The sequence below is a fragment of the Heliangelus exortis genome, chromosome 2, assembly GCF_036169615.1.
Source record: "Heliangelus exortis chromosome 2, bHelExo1.hap1, whole genome shotgun sequence".
Taxonomy (NCBI): Eukaryota; Metazoa; Chordata; class Aves; order Apodiformes; family Trochilidae; genus Heliangelus; species Heliangelus exortis.
In genome coordinates this window covers 112,028,662-112,048,315 of record NC_092423.1, presented here as the reverse complement: position 1 = coordinate 112,048,315, position 19,654 = coordinate 112,028,662, and the positions used below count along the sequence as shown (strand labels likewise).

The following is a 19,654-nucleotide window of genomic DNA, read 5'->3' as shown; positions in this document are numbered from 1 at the left end:
TCAAGACCTAATTTAAAAGCATCTGCTTTAAGCTTCTTTCCTTCTCTTTAGTTCAGTCTAAAAGAGACCTATGATAAAAATTCATTTTTTTCTAAGAATAATGGAATTAATGGACTGTGAAACCCATTTATTTTTACAGGTTTGTCTGTTAGCTTAGATAAATTGTTTCTCTCCTTGATGTGTAAGCTGATTTTAATGTGATAGATCACAACTGTGCCCATTTTGAGCAATTTGCTAGTCAGACTAGCAAATGTTTTTTCCAACATCTGTTCACAACATATTCCCAGTCACCATAATTTCTTCTTAGCTATTCAGAATCAGTTTTTCTGGACAAAGTTGGCCACAACTGCACACACCATTCCTGGTGAAATACACTGTTTCTTCATAGTGACATTAATTCTTTTCTATTTTCACAGATAATATTTCCACATACTGTGGGGACTCAGTCCTATTACAACCTCATCACGTTACTGTCTCAAAAACCATCCTGTGAGCATACAACAAACCCAGATATTTCTCCTAAACATATCCATGAACTCTTCTAACTTATGAGTTCTTGTAGCAGAAATCATTACAAGACACACAGATAAAGACCCAATACAGCTTTTGGACTCCTACATACTACTTAGTTCATTAAAAAAATTAAAAAAATAAAAAAAATCAATAGACATTTGAGACCCGTACCAGAATTAAGAGTTCAAATACATAGTTTATTTTATGCCTAGCTGGGTTCAAGCCTTGTACTACAAAATTCAGTTCCATTGCTTTCCTCCAGTTCTCAAAGTTTGTCTCACAATCTCTTCATCCCCTGACAGTACTCTCAGCTTTGTAACACCAACAAACTTTATCATTGTATTAAGCCTCTCTTCTCCAGCTCTTTACAGTTCCTCCTTTTACTACTACTTTCCACTTTCTTATTATTACTTAATAATTTTCTATAAAGGAAATAAAAGTCAGCACTGAGATATAGAAATATTAGATGCCATTACATTTCTCTTACTGAGAAATATTTCTAAAGAGTATCAGCTTCGTTTTACAATCTGTCTTTAGTGAAGTCTTGATGCTTTCCTTCCCATTACCTATTTGTCTCTATTTTCTTAACTACTCTTTACTTTAAAGTGTGTTATAACAGTCTGCGTGTGATCGATTACTAGTCCTCTACATTATGCTTTCTATTTTTAGATGGAGTTTATTACCTTTGCTATCTTCAAGTCATATCTTTTGTATTTATAAAATTTTTTTGAACCTTTGCAACTAGATCTGCCACATCTCCCAATTCCTTCAATATTCTGGGCTAATGACTTAGCTTGACTACGTGAAACTTGAAGTTCTATTTGCATTTCATATTTGGTCAATTCCAATGGCCTTGTTTCTATAAGTAATTTTGTTTCGTTTTTTAAAATGTTTTGCTTCCTTTACCAACATCATGTTTCTTTAATGAAAACGAGTAAGTATTCAATTTGTTTAGGGTTGTTACCTACATCACCTTCAATCCACAATCTATTGTTCCTGTATAGTTATACATCTTTCTATATTCTTTTTATAAGTGGTTGAAGAACCTTTACTATTTGTTACAATTCTTTTACAAAATATGAGTCAGCTTGACATTTATTAAGTCCCATTGTATTAATCTACTTTCTGACCTCTAAGGCCACTCTTTGCTGTCAGTCTTTTATTTTTATAGCCTCTGCTTATTTGCTGTATTCTTTCTGAAGTTATTTTACATCCAAAACTGATTTTCAGTAGAAACAGAGGTGAATATTAATAATCACAGACTGGAAAATACTAACAAGTCTTCACTCAGATATTTGAGGACTATGTGTGCAGGGGAAACACAGGAAGGAAGATATTTTTACCTGGCTATGTTCAGACACTATTTAAGGTTCACAAATGAGGACACAAGATTTCTCTCACTTTTCATATTACCAGTGAAGAAAGATGTGACAGACTGACCAGTCTTGGTCTTCTGCTCTGAGCTGCCCTCAGGAGATGCCTGTCTCGCTCTGTAGATTATGTGGGGCACCTATGGAATTTACTTTTTTTAGAGATCTAGAATACTTGCACTGGTGCATTTCAGCTACTTCTTATTCTGAAATTGCCACTACTCTAGCTGCTCATCTTATGCTTATATTTCCATAGTATTCTGTCATTCTTCTGTCTCAGTGGCATTATATTTCTATTTTCTTAGATGATGTAAGATATTTGTTAGTGGACTAAATACAGGCAGCAAAATATGAGAATACACACTACTGTGTCTGGAGTTATATAGTATAAAATTCTCTGAGCATAAAATGAAATATCTATGAGCATAGAAATTGATAAAGACTAGTTTACAAAATTGCTGACATAGAATGCAAATTCACACCTTCAGATTAGTTGAACTTTATATAGTTTGGTCTACCAGTTCTGACTCAGATTTCATAAATGGACCCATACCAAAATTTTACACCTCTTCAGAAAAGATATGTGAGAATGTTAAGAATTCCAGTGCTCTGGTAAAGCATAAAAGATTTGTGTTTTCAGAGCCTAAGTTGGTTCTGAATTTTTGTCTTTTTTTAATGAAACAATTTGAATTGGATATTGGGTTCAGGTCAACTAACTGTTTGCAAGAACTTGTGCCATTGATGTAAGTAAAAAAGAAAACTGCAAATAAAAGCAAATGTTTTTTTGCAAAGATATGAACATACGGTAAAATCTCATTCTGCTAAAAGGGTTTTTGTATCTCTTCTTGTGATTTCATCAGTGTTGCAGGAGCCTTCTGCTCTGCAATGACTGCCATATGGAACAACCTACCTCTTTCTGCTTCAGCTTTTTTCTAGCCTCAAATGAAAACATAGTTTCTTCATTGCCTGCTTCACTTAATATCTCCCTTCTGCTCTAGCCTTTTCCCTGGATATTATAACTGTATTTACCAGCTCTGGAAATAGTTTGCAGAGACAAATTGTGTGAGAAATGCAACTCACATGTAAGCTATATTATTTCTGTATTTTGGGTTTAGTCTCAAAAACAACCGCCCAGAATAATATAAATTACAATGAAAACAAAAGCTGGAGGGATCTTTGTTGATTTTGGACCTTACCATGAATCTTTCCTGTCAATGTCTCATTCCTGACTTTTCCAAGAAGCTTCAACATCCGATCCATCTGTGCATCACCAACTCCACTGTCTAACCATTGCTGACAAAGAAATGCATACTGGCCATCAGTCTTGCCTGATTCATGGATGACAATTTTGTCCAGGTACCATCCAGCTCCATAACCCACATTATGGTGCTCAACAAGGACTTTGCTTAACTGTCCAAGGTCTACTGCTCTCATTTCAGAGATACAAACCTGAGAAGATAAAGGCACAATGAATAGCAAACTGATTAAACCATATTTAGGATTAAACCATCTTTAAGAAGGTTATGTTTGGAATGATAGATTCTTTTCAGTGGTGAAGTATCTTTTCCTGTTTGAGAATAAAGAAAAGTATAGGCTGACATTCATTTTTGGAGACCTTTTTCAGAAAATATGTAGATCCTTGAATATGTACTTTTTTCGTTGTTCATGATCACAGGTTTTATTACAGAAACAATCCCACTATTTTGCATAGGAAGAAACCTCTGATTATTAATTTGCTTCCAGAAAGGTATCATGAAAACTGAAGTTCAACCAATCCCTAACTGAAACAAAATGAGTGCTCCAAAACCCAGGAATTTTGGTTTAGATAAGCCATTTTATTTTTCAACATTTTGAAGTCTTCTATAGTCTATAGAGGCATCATATTTTCCAAATGGAAAATGTCATATTATTCAACTCCGAACGGAAATACTGACACTGTTGATGACTGTGCAAACAAAGGAAGATACTGACATTAGAAACTATAACTAAGACTGTGCATGCATACAGGCAAGAATTGATGTGCTCTTCAGATGTAAATAGACATCTGTTTAAATATTGCTACAGCTACCAGTAAACAAAAGCTAAATGGCAACTGCACTAATGCATGTTGGGATGAATAAATTATGTGAGTGAGAGAATGAACTTGCTCTGTGGAAGAGATAATACGAGTGGGTGGGTAGATACATGGGCATGTGTGTGGGTGACATTAAAAAAAACCCAGATGGATAGTAGAAACAGACGCTATAATTTTTATTTGTTGCCAACCAATTTGCCACCAGGCAGGAAAAAGCATGAGGACCAGAAAGCAACAAAGGAAGAGATTACTTTTTGAAAGAATTATGTCATCTGGTCTGTTCTCCTATCTGTGTAAGACTATTTTCTACAATGTGCTCAGAAAAAGAAAACATCGGTTATTATTCCTATCACAGCAGTAGGACTTCCAGCATTCTTATCTTGTTACATCCATGATCTCAGACAGTTACCATGGAAAGTTACACCACTTCATATGATACATTTGAAGCCTAAAATAAGACCTAGCTGTGAAGAACATATTTTAAATAAATTTATGGGAGCAGTCGTCTTTTAATTTTATTCTTCGTTGTTCGGAGCCAAATATAATTTTCTTGTCAGTCTAGATGACCCTTGACTTAGAGGAAATAGCTTGCATTGCTAATATTCGTGTTCCTTCACAGCTAACTCTATCTGAAAAAGAGACCTATCATTAGTCTCACTCTTTGTGAAAATAATTAACAGTCATTAGAGAACAGTGGTCATAATCACCCATTGTTATCAATGAATTCTCATAATACATTAAATTGCCTACTCCTTCAGCATCAGCAAGCATGTACTTTTGGTTGATGACATTACAATTCTTTTTTTCCCCTCAGAATAAAGGCATTCAGAACTGCATTAAACACACTACTAGAAGTGTAGTAATGAGAGCCAAAAAGATTTTATTTCAATTGTCTGGCTTAAGATAAAATGTTAGCCAGGCAAAACTACAATCCCCATTTATTTAAGTCATTAAACTGGTGAAAAAGTTAGACATACAATTACTTAAATAAATATAAGTCAGCCTTACTTTCAGCAGTAATTAAATCAACTTCACTCTCTTTTGTTGCCCTTTCTTGCAATCTTCTCTTCCTAGCATTTTTACATTCCAGTCCATTATCAGTCAAGAGACTTCCTTTTTTTCATATCTCATTTCCTTTGTTCTGCCATTTATTCCATATTTTCCAGGGATATTGCTGACATGATCTTGTCTCTCAAGACAGCTTACCCTTAATATCCCTTCCTTTCACCTTTTTTCCCTATACACTCTCTCTAAAACTTCATTCCAACTTTTTAATTAATCTGTGTAAAAAGAATGTAAGGCTGTTAGTAGTATGTCAGACATCATATCCACCTAGTTGTGTATCCTATTGCCAACAGTTACCAGTAACAGATTTCTAGGGAAGAGTTGAAGGACAGGGAAAATATATAGAGATGCTTCTTGAATATAAAGTCCCTCAGGCTGTAGCAATTTGCAGTTCAGAAATTTCCTGAGCCAGAGTTTGTGCTTCTGCACTTAAGAGCCTTCAGTGGAAAGCTGTCTCCCATGACCATGTGCAGTGGCTTTTTGCACCTATATGCATTTTACCATCTGCAACATCTTGTGCAGGAAAGTAAAATGGATTAATTATGTGCTGTGTAAATAGGCATCTCCTTTTGTTTTGAATATTCAACCTGCAAGTTTCATGTAATGATCCTGAGTCCTTGCATTTCATGAGCAAGTAGAATTGCTCATGTTCTCTACATCATTTTATATTTTTTATCTCCCTTTGCCTTCTTCTCATCATCCCTTTTCCAGGGCAATAAGTATTTGTTTGCTTAGGTTGTTCCTTGTATGGAAGATATTTCATATCACTTGATGTTCTTGCACTTCTTAAGACAAGTGAATCAGAACAAAACACAGCATCAAGTGTGCATTTGCACTAGAGAAGTTACCCAGGGCATGGCTGAATTTTCCTCCTTCAGGGTAGCTGGGTTTTTTTCCTCTTCTAATAATTACTAAATGTATCGTTTGTTCTGTTTTCCTTTGGTTTAGCCTCTGATAAGCAATGAGCTGTCAACACTACAAAGATATCCTGATGCTAACAGCACTTAAAAGTTCTTTCAGAGCCCATCATTTTGTATGTAAATTTAAGAGGCTTACCCCCTCACAGCCATTGCTTTACTTTTATTTTAATCTGCAATTTTATTACCCAGACACTCAATATAATGAGGTGCTTCTACAATCTCTGCCACCAAATTGTGTATTTACTACCTCAGTATCATGAAAACACTTTGCCATCTCACTGCTCAACCCTTTCCCAAGAACCTATTGCACAATGAAGGACATGAATACAGAAAATACTTGAGCTGAAGAAAAGCTTTGTTGTTCACCAGACAAAACCAGATCACCCAAAGCAAATTGTCTGCTTGGGAAGGCACTCAGCACTCTTTGCCTTTGCTCAGTACAGTGGCTCTGATTTCTTTAACATTAAGAACTGTGTGTCAAGCTCTGCAATAATGTCCAGATTGAAAATGCCATATAAAGTATTTATTTTTAGACCTCTAGGTTATGTCAAAGACTATGTATTTCTACATCTTTTATTAATTCTACTAATTGGCTATAAACATTTGCCCTCAAAATGACACAGTTTAACCTGTATTTTTAGTATCATCCAGACAATCAACATCACAAAGTTCTTCCTCTATTTTCAGAGCACAATTTGGACTAAGGCAGCAGGATTCTGCAAGCAGTGACATCTTCGAGGGGGGGGGGGGGGGGGAAAGAAACAGCAAAATGAAAACGAAAAATAAACCAAAAAAGAGTTGCAAGAGTCCATAAGAAAAGGAAAGAATAACATGCTGAAATACTTTGAGTAGGAAGCTTATGGCAAATTAAATATTTCTCAATGCATAGTAATTTCACAAGGTCCCAGGATACTACGTACTGTTATGAATGTAACATTAGTTTTTTGCTATGAAAAGGAGAGATTAAGAATATTTCAAAGATATGTTTAATTTCCATGAGTGGTAAATACAAAGGAAAACAAATTTCATTGATAAACATATGCTTGCCTCCTCTCATTCTTGCCTAAACACTTGGTTATCTTCTTTTTACAACAGGAAATGAGTGACAAAATGAGGGTAAAAAGATAAATTCAGAACATCAGGTATACCAGTGAGCTTAGAAATGAATGTAGATGTCCTATCTGTGAGTATTCTGTCCATTACATCACACAGTCCCTTTAGAGCAACAGTTGTTTGATGTGACGTAAGAGCTGGGCCAGCAGAACTTTGACAAAGAATGTAAAAAACAAGCAGAAGAGGTGATGGCAAAATTTTAGAGGTTGCAAATGTATTACTGAAGTACCAGAAAAAGATAGAAGTGTAAGAAGGATGATTAAAAGAGACATTCTTCTACACAAAGAATAATGAACAAACCAGCAACAAAACTGTGCAGATGATAGAAGTATAAACCCAAGAATAGCAAAGAGAGGTTGACATAGGAAAAAAAAACCCCACAAACATTTACTGTATCTTCTGCTAAAAGAAAAAGGGAAATGAAGTGAAACTGCGGAAATTTTACACAGATTATAGATCAGGTGTAGCCCATACTGCCACAGGAGAGTGTGGATGCTCATCACATTCAAAAGAATTTACAGAAATTCAAAGAAGAAAAATTATCAATGAAGATGGAGCACAAGGATGGTCCCATGGCTGTTTTCTATGCTTAAAAAAAGCACAGAAAGGGAAAGACTATCAAAGCAGTGGAATATGTTGCCTAGGAAAGTTATGTCATCTCAGCCATGACAGGTCTTAAGAAACGGTGTGAAATACATATAGACAATCCTGCTTTATTATACAGTGATTAACTGAAAAGTCTCTTAAAATCCCATCTAGTCCTATCTGGACTGAGTTCAGAGTATGTGTGAACATGCTGTGTAGATATAGCCATTAACATGGTAATCAGCGAAGTCGGACCAGAATATCCCTCCCAGGATTTATCTTGAGCAGTATGTTTACAAGCAACTTTACCTGTTTGTAATTCTATATATAAATTGATTAATTAACCTATAGTAGCTAACACATCTAAAACCTCTGTTTCAACTACATCCGGAAAGATCTTTCAGGTTTTAAAGCAGCAGCCACAGGAAATAGCCCTGATATTTTTATATCAGTTTCACAAATAACTGAAAACTAAGCCACAGGATTTTATATATGGTTGGGTTCGATTTTAGTTTCTAAGAGGGGTTATTGATGCTTTGTGGATTTTAAATTTATTGGTACTTTAAATATTCTTAAACTTTAATCCCAGTTGAGGTGATCCCAGTTCAGTTCATAATTAGTAAGCAAAACTTCTTTTCCACAGGTTACCACACTGTAACATCAATGCTTGTGTTTGATAACTGGACACAAATACTGTGTTGGAAGTAATAAAATAAATTAAGCAAACATGTAAGGAAAATAACTCAGTACTAACCTGTCCTCTTTCAAAATTTGCATGTCTTAGCCTCCTTTTGCAGGAATCTCCCTGGTCTCCAAATACTGTGATAAATACCTCTGCATCAGTCCCTGATGCAGGCAATGTTCCTGTATGAATACTGATCGAGTAGAGAACTCCTGTTATGGAAAATCAGTGACACAAGGCATTAGTAAATCAAACTACTTAGCAAGGTAATTACCAAGTATAATAAACCAGTTTATTTTAGGTAGAAGATTAATTCCAAGACCAAGGAATGAAGTTATAACAATTGTCATTAAATTCTGAGTTTCATATAGATTACTAATTAATTTACAGCAACACAGTATAGCATCAGAGATGAAATTTCCTTTATCAAGCAATGTAAAAATCCATGCTTACCTTACAGAAAAAGAAAATGTAGCTCTGAGTCTTAGCCAGTGGTCATGGGAATTGACTGAAAGACACTCAGAGTATCAGGCTTTGTAAAAAGCATTGAATTCTCATAGTCCATGAAGGACTTAAACTGAGTTAGGATTTACCAGCACTAAGATTTTACCAAAGAAAAACACAAATGTAAGAGATGAAATTTGCTCTTTCTTCTGAATCAGCTGAATTCTGCTTCAGTCTGGCATTTTAATATCTATGGCCAGTATAAATTAACATGTTCAGGAGAAATGGCTCAGCTATTTATACAGATATGCATTGTTATTATTATTCTTCACCAAAAAAGATGGCTTGCCATGACTTTTAGCTAAGTTACATAGCACACATTCCTTGAGGCAGCATGACAGAGGATTTTTTATGGCTTCTTTAAGCTCTGTGAAGAACTAAATGTTACAACAGGCTGTTAAAATATATTTTCATTTGCAGTCTAGCCTTCAGTTAGATATTATATGCAAAACTTTTAATTATTTAACTAAAACGTCTGTTCATAGAGTGTAATGAATGAGAGTTCTTTTCTAAATATTTCATAAAATGTAATCAGCACAAAGGAAGATACTATCTTATCTTAGATACAATGATAAAATGAAACAAAGCTTCTGAGGCAGAAATAGGACTTTGAGAAAGTCTCAAAAAAGAAATTTTTTTTTTTTTTTTGGTGTGATATAGGACTAATTGGATTTTGAAAGCTTTTCAGACTTTTAATTTGATAGTTAGCCTAGTGAAAACAATACATGCCAGTTGTTTTAAAACATAAAAAGCTGCCTGAACATTGCACATTGTTAATACACAGTTTACACAGGTATAGTGAATAAAATTTTAAAAAGAACTTTGAGATTTTTTATGTATATATAAAATGCTTTGCAGTCTTGCCCCTGGTGTGCATCCCATTAAGCAGTTTGTGTGTGTGTGTGTCTGCATTTGCTCAAGTATTTATTTTCCAGTCCTGCTGCATACCCCTGAGGGGTGGCTTGTCTGGCCTGACGGCTGCCAGCTCTGTCACAGTCTCAGATCCATCTTCTCCAAACAGCCACTGGGCTTTGGTGGGGAAGCCCAACTCTTGTTTCGTGTCCAGGTCTTGTAGCCGAAGCTGCAGGCAGAATCAGTAGAATTAATTTATCTGAATTATTTTTATTTCTTATTTCCATCCCATGAGAAACTGACATTTTTCTCCACTGTTAATGCTGACACACATAACAAGCTTCAGCAGAACACACAACTGATTCTGCATAACAAGAGCTACAGTAGTTGCTGCAAGTTGCTGATTCCGCAGCCTGATGTTTATAGGCATATTCTTCATTGCATATTGACACAGACATAGGGCCCATTTGTAGGGAACCAATGAAGGGTAGGGATTAAATTGACATCTATATACTTGCAATTTCAGGTTGTCGAATGAATATAGTTACATCAATCTTAATAGCAGATGCCCATTTTGCAAAAATATTTATTTTGCTGCTTTTTATTTGTTTACATGTGACTTACTATATCCCAGATAGGATTTTCAAAGGTGGCAGAAACTTTATAGGTTTTTTGGTTTAGATTTTAGGGCATTTTTGGAAACTTTTTTGCCCAGTGGCCTTCAGTGCTCCCTGTGGAAAGAAGTTATTTGTAGAATGGGTTCCAAAAGAAAACATGATCTTAGGTCCAGCTTCATTCTACCTAAATTTGTATGCTCAGTGGAGCCTGAACAATTCAGGTTCCAGATTTGTGGATTTTGAAGGTCCAAACCAACATAGAAGCTCAATGTTAGGAATCCACCTATCCTAACTACTGATATAGTCAATATGGAGATCAGATTCATAGGACAGAAACTCAGATTGTGAATTTGAACCTAGTCATCTTAGAAAACACAGAATTACAAACTATCAAGTATATGGAGAAACCTTTCTGGTAACTTATATGCAGGACTGAACTTGATATATAGTTAATGACTATAAGCTTGCAGAAATGGTTTCTACAGGCTTTAGAATTCTCTTTAAATTGAAATATTCTGTCCAAGACATTAAAACCAAAACAAAATGAAGCAAAACCTTAATTTCATCAGGACATTAAACAATCGGAATTCTTCGGCAGGGATTCCCAAAAAGGCTGTGGTGACTTATTGACACTGTTGACATCAGCAGCCACAACAAAAGTTTGTGGCTTTTTACAGAACACATACACTGCTGTTTGGAAATCCTGAGTACAGATTTCCTTACATATGCTTCAATTGCAAGCTCTGAAATGCATAAATATTTCTATAATTGAATTATGTAATTGAAATCACTATGAATGTGACAGTTCCATTCTTAAAAGATTTGTCAGATGTTCTTGCTCTTGAGTTCCTAGAAATGTAATTACCAAACATTTTCAATTCCTGCATATGCTTTGTTCCAGTGCTACACAAAACCGGGCACCAAGCTTCCAGATGAAAGTAAGTAGCTCCCCATCACCATTTCCAGAATGAATTACTTGAATAATGAGTGTTCTTCTCAAGATAGCATGCAATTCCACTAAAGTAGCAGCCAATTTTTACCCATATTTTCTGTTTGCTATAACTGAATTTTCTCACACTTTGTGTCTGAATTCTTCTCATACAAAACTCTGCTCCCTAACATCTATCAATATACACATCTTTGACTAAGTATCATTAAGTATCACAAACTTCTATGCATAATAAATTTGGATTAAGTTTACCTATATATGCAGGCAGATGATCTGCAGAAACTCATAAAAATAAGCTGTGTAAATTTAAGCAGACTTTGGACTTAAAATAAAATGTACAAATTCTTGTTAGTGGCAAGGTTACATCTAAGGGTGAACTTTATCTCCAAATCATCTAGAGTTTCTATATTCTACATGAAAGCAAAAATAATTTCTTTTTTTTATTATTTTAGAGAGGATCAGAAGATCTACTTTGCACAAGAAAAAGCTACTTATTCTAGAGTACATAAATCTTCCAAAGTTACAGAAAAAACCTCATACATTTTAACAAAGTTTTTATCATTTGATATAGAAGTCTGCAGAAAGACATAGAAGATAATGGGAAAAACTCTGTTAGCCTGGAGCTGCTGTAAACACTAGACTAGAGAAAAAAGAGGGTGGCAAAAGGAATGTAGGGATTTTATCTCCTTTCTAGCCCTTGCAGTTTCGTCTGTAATCTGTGTTTTTGTGAAATGTCTAAACCTTTAGCTATTACTTGTAGAAAGGAGAAAGCAAGGAAGGCAATTCTTTTGATTTGGGGCTGGGTTTTGTCACTGCTTCACATGAACTGGCTTCCTCCAGTAGCCTTTCTCTTCCTATACATCATCTCTCTTTTGTTACACTTTAGATTATGTTTCCATGTATAAATAATTTATAAATAGACGAAGAGATGAATAAAAGATATTATAAGCATATTACTGGCACAAGTACTATATGTTATTGTGGTTTATGTTGTGGGTTGTAAGTGCACCAGTAAAGAGACTGCATAGGACTATAGCAGCCTACTGGCTTTTTGTAAATTGTAAAAATTTATAGCTACTAATAATCCAATTACTAGATCTGAAGTATTTAAAAGTGTGAACAAAAATCACTTGGCCATTTGCAGAGAGTTGTCTTTGAAATGAAAGCAGAAAGGAAATTATTACATTTATGAATTTCCTACCGTATTATAAACCACCATTTCTGGTGGCTGAAACATTATGTAATCACACAATGGATACAGGGAGGGCAGGGTCAATGTATTTTTGGAGTGTTTTATCAGTGGCCTGGAAATGCACATTTAAAATTAAATGTGCATAGGAAAAATTAGTTTTTCTTATCTATTCTTTCCATTCTTGCAGCCTAAACTGAGACTACAAAATCTGCTGACACAGAACAAATTTGGGGAGTAAATATGAACAAGATAAGCTCCTCCTCTATCCTCATAGGAGCTCATAAACTCAGACTCAGTGTTCCTTTGAGCACCATAAACTCATTCAGATTGTAGCCTGGAATGAAGCTGTATAACATTTCCCATCAGGACTGTTTCTGGACTGTTGATTCATTTAAAGAATCACCCTTTGATCTTTTTTAAAGACACAACAGGGTTAAGGTATTGTGTGGCCCAGTTTAGAACATTCTTTTATTAACTTCAGAATAATTCAGTACAGTGTCCACAATGCTTTTTGGGCTTTTGGTGAAAGGCAGAGTTCATTGGCATAGTTTTATATTGCATTAACCTTCAAGCTAAAGCATTTCCCCAAAGCCCAAGTATTATCAGGCCCAGCACCTTTCATTCAATCTTCCTACTCAGCCTGGAGAAAGGTATACATTCAAAATCTGGTTAAAATAATAAGATAGGCAGCATTAAATCATTTCTGGATCCCTTTTTCTAAGAGATCTTAAGTATATATTAAACTACAATCAGATGTTTAAGGCCCACTGGTGACTGTCTTGTAACAAATAAATACTAAAATATCAGCTTAATTGGTTTCTACCAGTAGGTTGCTCTGTGTCAGGAGACTGTCAGTATTTCCATGCAGGACTTAACATTTCCTAACAGCAGCAGAAAACATCCATGTGCTGATGAGCTATGCAGAATGGATGTGGGGATCAGTGAATAGGTGCAGCTATTTGCAGATAGCAGCAGACACAAACAAGGTAGATCTACCCACAAGGAGATCTGGAAGCTGTAGGCAATCATCTCTACATACCCGGTAGCTGAGCCAAAGATTCTTGGCCTTGCTATTGTGGTGCCAAGTGATATTAAGAATCTGTCTCTCAACAGAAGAAATTTGATGGTATATGGTGAAGAATATTCCAAGTTTTTACCTAGATTATATGGAATACCTTGTGAAGTTTAATTCCTCTTCCCAAGCGTGGACCAGATAACACAAAGGAAACTTTTGTTATATCTCCAATATCACCAACAATCAACTGTAAGGGAAAAAAAGACAAAAAAAATTGCAAAGAACTATACGTTGTATGTAACAATTTGTATTATGTACTACAAGATCAGATAAAAAGACAAATAAGCAAAACCAGGAGTCAATGCCATTAATGTCAGGATAAGAAAGTACCATTAGCTTGTTGTAGAGAGTTACAGCTGCTAAGTGGTGAAAAGAGATTAGTTGATGTTTGAGAAATAAAGTATGGAATAGCTTCATTATTTATTGTCTTACTGCTAAGGCCTAAGTCTTAATTCAAACTTAATGAGGCTTTTCATGTCAAAGTTGGCATTTGCTCAAGAGAGCTTTCGTAAGCCATATGTATTAACCCACATGTGAAAAGTTCTCCAATAGTGTTTATAACTCCATGTCTTAAATAAACAGCAAACTCCGACAAACAAAAAAATCATTCCACACAACTTCACACATGTTGGCTACAATTCCTACTTTACTGAAACTATTTGGTAAGATTTGTGGAAAATAAAAAAAGAAACCAACCAGAAATGGATTATCATTCAGATTCTGAACTTTCTGTGGAGGGGATTTCCCTTTTCTTCCAAATACAACAACCTGAATATCAGGAACTTCTTCTGGTACTTGTGTACAGTGCACCCATGTTTGCCATCGTCCTCGGCTTTTAGTATCAAATTTTTTGGGGAGAGGAGATGCCACAGATGTTTCTGCAATGAAAACAAACATATAGTCAAACCCTGTATCTAAGTTATGAGGCAGAAACAAAAGAAAAAAGATTGCTTTGCCTGGTAGTGTCCGATGTAACACAAGGCAAGTCAAGCAACCAAGCCAAAAAACCCTCATTACTCATTTTTGTCCTGGGGAGGTGTAGAAAACCAGTTCAGTTGCTTCATTAACCCATGTCACACTTATGCAGGGGCCAAACCCATCTTCTCTGCATTGTTCCAAGGACAGGATATGGGCTGGCAGAGGAGGCTCTTTTGATATTGCCACTTTCAACTTCTCCATCCCAGGTGTAATTTTTTCCTCCTTGTTTACAAAAGGCAGGGTTCAGTTTGGTACAGGTACCTGCCCCTCACCGTGGGAATACCAATTTTCAGTTCTGCCTACACTGTGAAGGAGCCTTGTACTGGCTCTGTTCTGCACTGCCATGCAGTAGTGATTAATACAAAGAAGAACATTACCTTTCAGTGGAATTGCCAGTTCTACAAAATCTTCCTTGGAGTGTTTACTGATCCAGTCATTGTGAACAAAGACATACACAGAAAAAGGGTAGAGGACTTCTTTTACAACAATTTTTTCCAAGAACCACTCATCTGATTGAAAATAAATAGAATAATACTAATTTATACCTTTTGAGCAACAAGATGTCTGTGTATGCAGTCATAAATTTCTATCTTTAGAAAATAAAAAAAAATGTTTTCTTTTGCCAGACTTAAGAAAATCAGACTCTTGGAAATATATATGGGCTGTGTGAATATATGTGTTCCCCTACACTCCAAAATATTTACAACCAAGTGAAGTCTTTAAAGTTTTTACAGATCTTGTGAAATTAAACATTGCAATAATTTTTTTAGTGATCTATTAGTGTCCTAAAGGATGAAAAGGCTTCTGTATAACAGCCAATGAGAGCCTGATCATTCATTTTAATGCTACCATCTAGGAAATTTACAGAAAATAGTCTCCAAATCAAGTTTTTCTGCATCTGAGTTTAAGCTGCAGATTTTATAATATTGTTTTTCGGCAGACCCATGGATAATAATCTTGGAGTCCTGGTGGACAAGTTATTCATGGGACAGCAATGTGCCCTTGTGTCAAGGATTGCCAGTGGAATCCAGGAAGGATCCAGGAAGAGTGTGTCCAGCTGATCTAGGGAGGTTCTCCTTCCCCTCTACTCTGCCCTAGTGAGACCTCACCTAGAGTCTTGCATCCAGTTCTGGGCTCCCCAGTTCAAGAGGGATGGGGATTTACTTGAGAGACTAAAATGGAGGGCTATGAAGATGATAAATGGACTGGAACACCTGCCTTATGAAGAAAGGCTGAAAGAGCTGGGGCTTTTTAGTCTGCAGAGGAGAAGACTGAGAGGGGTCTAATTAATGTGTATAAATATATGAGGACTGGGTGTCAAGAAGGAAGGGACAACCTCTTCTTACTAAGACAAGGAGCAATGGATTCGAGATAAAACACAGGAAGTTCCACCTAAACATGAGGAAGAATTTCTTTACTGAAAGGGTTACAGAGCCCTGGAACAGGCTCCCCAGAGAGGTTGTGGAGTCTCCTTCTCTGGACACTTTCAAGACCCATCTGGATGCATTTCTGAGTGACCCGCCCTAGTTTTGGTCCTTCTCTGGCAGAGGTGTTGGACTCAGTGATCTTCAGAAGTCCTTTCCAACCCCTGACATTCTGTGATATGTGAATCTTATTTTCATTATGAACACTATCTGCAGAAGTAAAGTATTTATATGTCTACATTTAATCCATATCCACAGCTGAACTATAGCCATTGCTCTTTCACCTCATGTTCTCTCTCCAACCAAGAAGATAAATCAAGAAAAAGAGAGAAGCACATCGGATAAATTTACAGAAATAACAAAACCAATAGAAATACCAAGGTATATTCAAGCTCATAATCAGTCTAGTCCTCAGAAATACCAGAAGGAGCAGGAAGATGAGAATAATAAGTCCCAGAAAGAACTCACCATCCTCAGCCCACCTCCCACTTCTATGAGCGTGAGGTAATGGTGTGGGACACCCCTGCCAGGCAGCTTGGGGAAGCTTCCCTGACTTAAGCTTCCATCTGACTCAGGGCTACCAATGACCTGCCCTCCATGGCTGGCCTATGGTTCTGTTCCTATGAGACCAGAACACTGTAGAATTTTTGTTCTGTTACTTCTGAAAAGAACTGGGCCAAAATTGAAGCTGAAGTATTGAAGAAAGTATTAATACATGATGCTCCTGGCTGTTATTAACTTTTAAGAAGTTATTTTCTTTAACTCCATTGACTGCTACGGATTTGGAAAGAGGATGAAAAAAATATGCTGCAGGAAATACAGTCTTTTTATATGCCACTCAACCTCATGTACAGAGAATCCCTTCAAAAAAATAAACTTCTCATTTTTAGAAGAAAAATCTGTGAGACCAGAACAGCCTTTTTTCTGTGTTCCTCTTCCCAATATGATGAACTAATTTTCTTTATGTTTATCTTAAAGCATTTAGTCCTGAAAAAAATTATCTTTTAATCTGACAATGTTTATCATCTAAAAATGGAGAGGAAGAAAAAAATGCCAAAAATTGCAATACCATCGTGTCATACTGCATTATGAAAAACAAAAGCTATACTGACTGTACTCATAAATGTATAACAACTCTTATGGAGAAAATTTTTGCATATAATTTTACAAGTTTGCATTGTCATTTCCTAGAAACCCCTTTACTCATTTTAGGAAAACCAAGCTGGATACTTGATTTTTCCAGTGTAACAGAAATAGTGCATAACAGAAAATGGACAGCAGTTACAAATTTTCTAGAAATTTTTAAAAAACCCTTGTGATTTTTAATCTTAAATTTAAGATATGTCTGAAGTTCTAGGATCTCCTAAATCTGACAATCTACATTAATATTACCATACAGTAACTGGAAAAAATGCTGACCATTTTTTAGACTCTTAAATCCAACAAGAACTTGCTTCAACTTGCCAAGGTGCACTGCTTTGATTTTGAAAACATCCACCTGTAATATGAAAAAAAAAAAAAAAAGAGTTAAATTTAGTATGTGTCTGCTTTTGCATATTTATCAGTTTATCCTTGTGTGTCTGGTCACTGTCTCATAACTCAGTGGAAGAAAATTTATCCCTTTTAAACCATGCCATGGTCTCTGAGTTCATAATTAAATGTTAAGTGACGTAACTTATATTTTTTTGATTCTGTAACTGATATTTTCTGATCCAGTTAATACTATGAATTTTGAATTTCAAGATGCTGCCGTATGCAACAGGAAGTAAGTTTGGAACCATCAGATGCTCACACTAGCAATAAAGTAATAGTTTCTAGTACCCTCATGCACTGAAATAACCAAATCAAATCAATTGCTGTTTCAGGTGAGTTATTGTGATCCAGAACCTAACCCTCAATGAGAATTATGAATATTAGGTGTCTAATAATTCTGAAAATATGGAGCCATTTCATTTTCACTTAAATTCATAGTTAATTTAATGGGAGTTAGGCAGGTAAATGAGAATTAAGTGAAAATAGTACCTGGGAAGGTTTTCAGCCACAGTGGTATTAGGATGAGGATTTTTCATTGAACTCATCTCAATAATAGGTCAAATTTTCTGCTAGAAACAGACTTGCATGACAAATATAACTCACAGAATCTTCTCATTTGAATCTTCATAATATATCCACCTTCTTGCATAAATGTCTGTCTTCTTTGGACAGTCATCTTCCTTTATTATCAATGGTTATGCTCCCAGAAGTATACACACTGACACTGGGAATACATGCTGCTTAAACTGAGCTCTTATTGCCTTTTTCAAACTGGGCTTGAGGCTTGGAAATGTACTATTCATGAAAGGATTAGCCTACTCTTTTGGGCAACCAGATGTGGAATAAAACCTCTGTGAGTAAGTCTATTTTATTTTTTTTGGCATCATGAGGAATCTTATTGTAGACTGAGGCAGCTGTCTTGGAAATCTTGAGTTGAAAATACAATTTGAAGACAAAAGTTGGGGACCAATTTGAGGGACTGAGAAAACCCAATTAAAATACTGTATTTTTGCTGCCAAGTACAATGACATACAAAAATACACACTGCCTGTAAGAACCACACTGATCAGAGGAATTATCTATAAAAAAAGAGCTAAGAGTAAGATCAGAGAATTAGGCATTTGAGGGCAAGAAAACTGTGAGCAAATAAATACACAAAACAGTTGTTTCTCTAAAAATTTTCTATGACAAGAAGGTTAGGATGCTATTGCCCAGAATACAGACAAGCCCTTTAGAGCCCTTAAAGAATATTTGACATGCAATCTTAAAAAACAAAGAATACAAAAAAAAAAAAAAAAAAAAAAAAAAAAAGCTCAAAACAGTACAGTAAGAAAGAATCAGTCCCTCTCTCAATTTGTGTCCACAATATTCATTGTAGCAAGCAGTCTTGCTGTTCAGATTTCTCTTAGGTGTGATCTTTAAGATGTATTTTATATAGTTCTTATCTCTATCACAAAAAAAGACTAATTTATAAAATTTCCTCCTGTACTCCTTGAAGACAGGTGGATGACCCTTACTGTCCTACCATTATTTTCATGTATATTTTTGTCTAAACTAGCATTTTGACCAGTTCTTCACGAGCATGACACTGGGCATGTATATTCTCTTCCACAATGGAGAGAGAAAGTGCAGAAATACAGAGGACATAATGATTAACAAAGATTTAGTTTGGTTTTCATACAAAAACATTGTGTCTCCTAGAACTGTTAAGAGTCGAAAGAAAAGCAGATGCATCAGCTGAGACATGTTTGAAGAATACATGGAGCATGTTGCCAGCAGATTCTTCTAGATTTCTACATCAGAGAACAAACTAATCTGGGTTGTCTCATTACAAGGAAATACTTCTGCTGCTCTCCTCAGAAGATTTCTATATATTTGCAATCACTTTATGATTCCCTTGAAACAAAAATTTAAAAAAATCCAACATCCAAACCTAAGATCAAAGCAAACAGTAGGGTCTAGTTAAGTATCAGCTCTACATTTCTTCCTGATATGATATAGATATTTCCATTTGATCTGAAATTTTTAAAGTTATTTTGTTCTTATGCCTATAACTATTCCAAGAATTACTCTTCTAGGAAGAGCTCTTTAACTCTCAGAACTCAAAAATGTTTACCATGTTTAAAAGAAGTAAGTGGGTGGAAGAATTGGAAATCTGAAAAAATAAAGCTCTTCTTCTATCACTCTTATTAGGTTCAGGAAGTTTAA

The 19,654-nt window shown here is 35.5% G+C and overlaps 1 protein-coding gene across 1 annotated transcript in view; it reads right to left on the bottom strand.

The window, feature by feature from the left end:
* RP1 (RP1 axonemal microtubule associated) overlaps positions 1–19,654 on the bottom strand; it is a 168,579-nt gene that overhangs the window by 34,301 nt on the left and 114,624 nt on the right. Inside the window, exons 38-44 of the mRNA XM_071737560.1 lie at positions 17,333–17,411; positions 14,867–14,998; positions 14,208–14,389; positions 13,612–13,698; positions 9,775–9,907; positions 8,395–8,534; positions 3,080–3,332 (exon numbers count right to left, since the gene is read on the bottom strand). Coding sequence (XP_071593661.1) covers positions 3,080–3,332; positions 8,395–8,534; positions 9,775–9,907; positions 13,612–13,698; positions 14,208–14,389; positions 14,867–14,998; positions 17,333–17,411 — 1,006 coding nt within the window. The remainder of the gene's footprint in view (positions 1–3,079; positions 3,333–8,394; positions 8,535–9,774; positions 9,908–13,611; positions 13,699–14,207; positions 14,390–14,866; positions 14,999–17,332; positions 17,412–19,654) is intronic.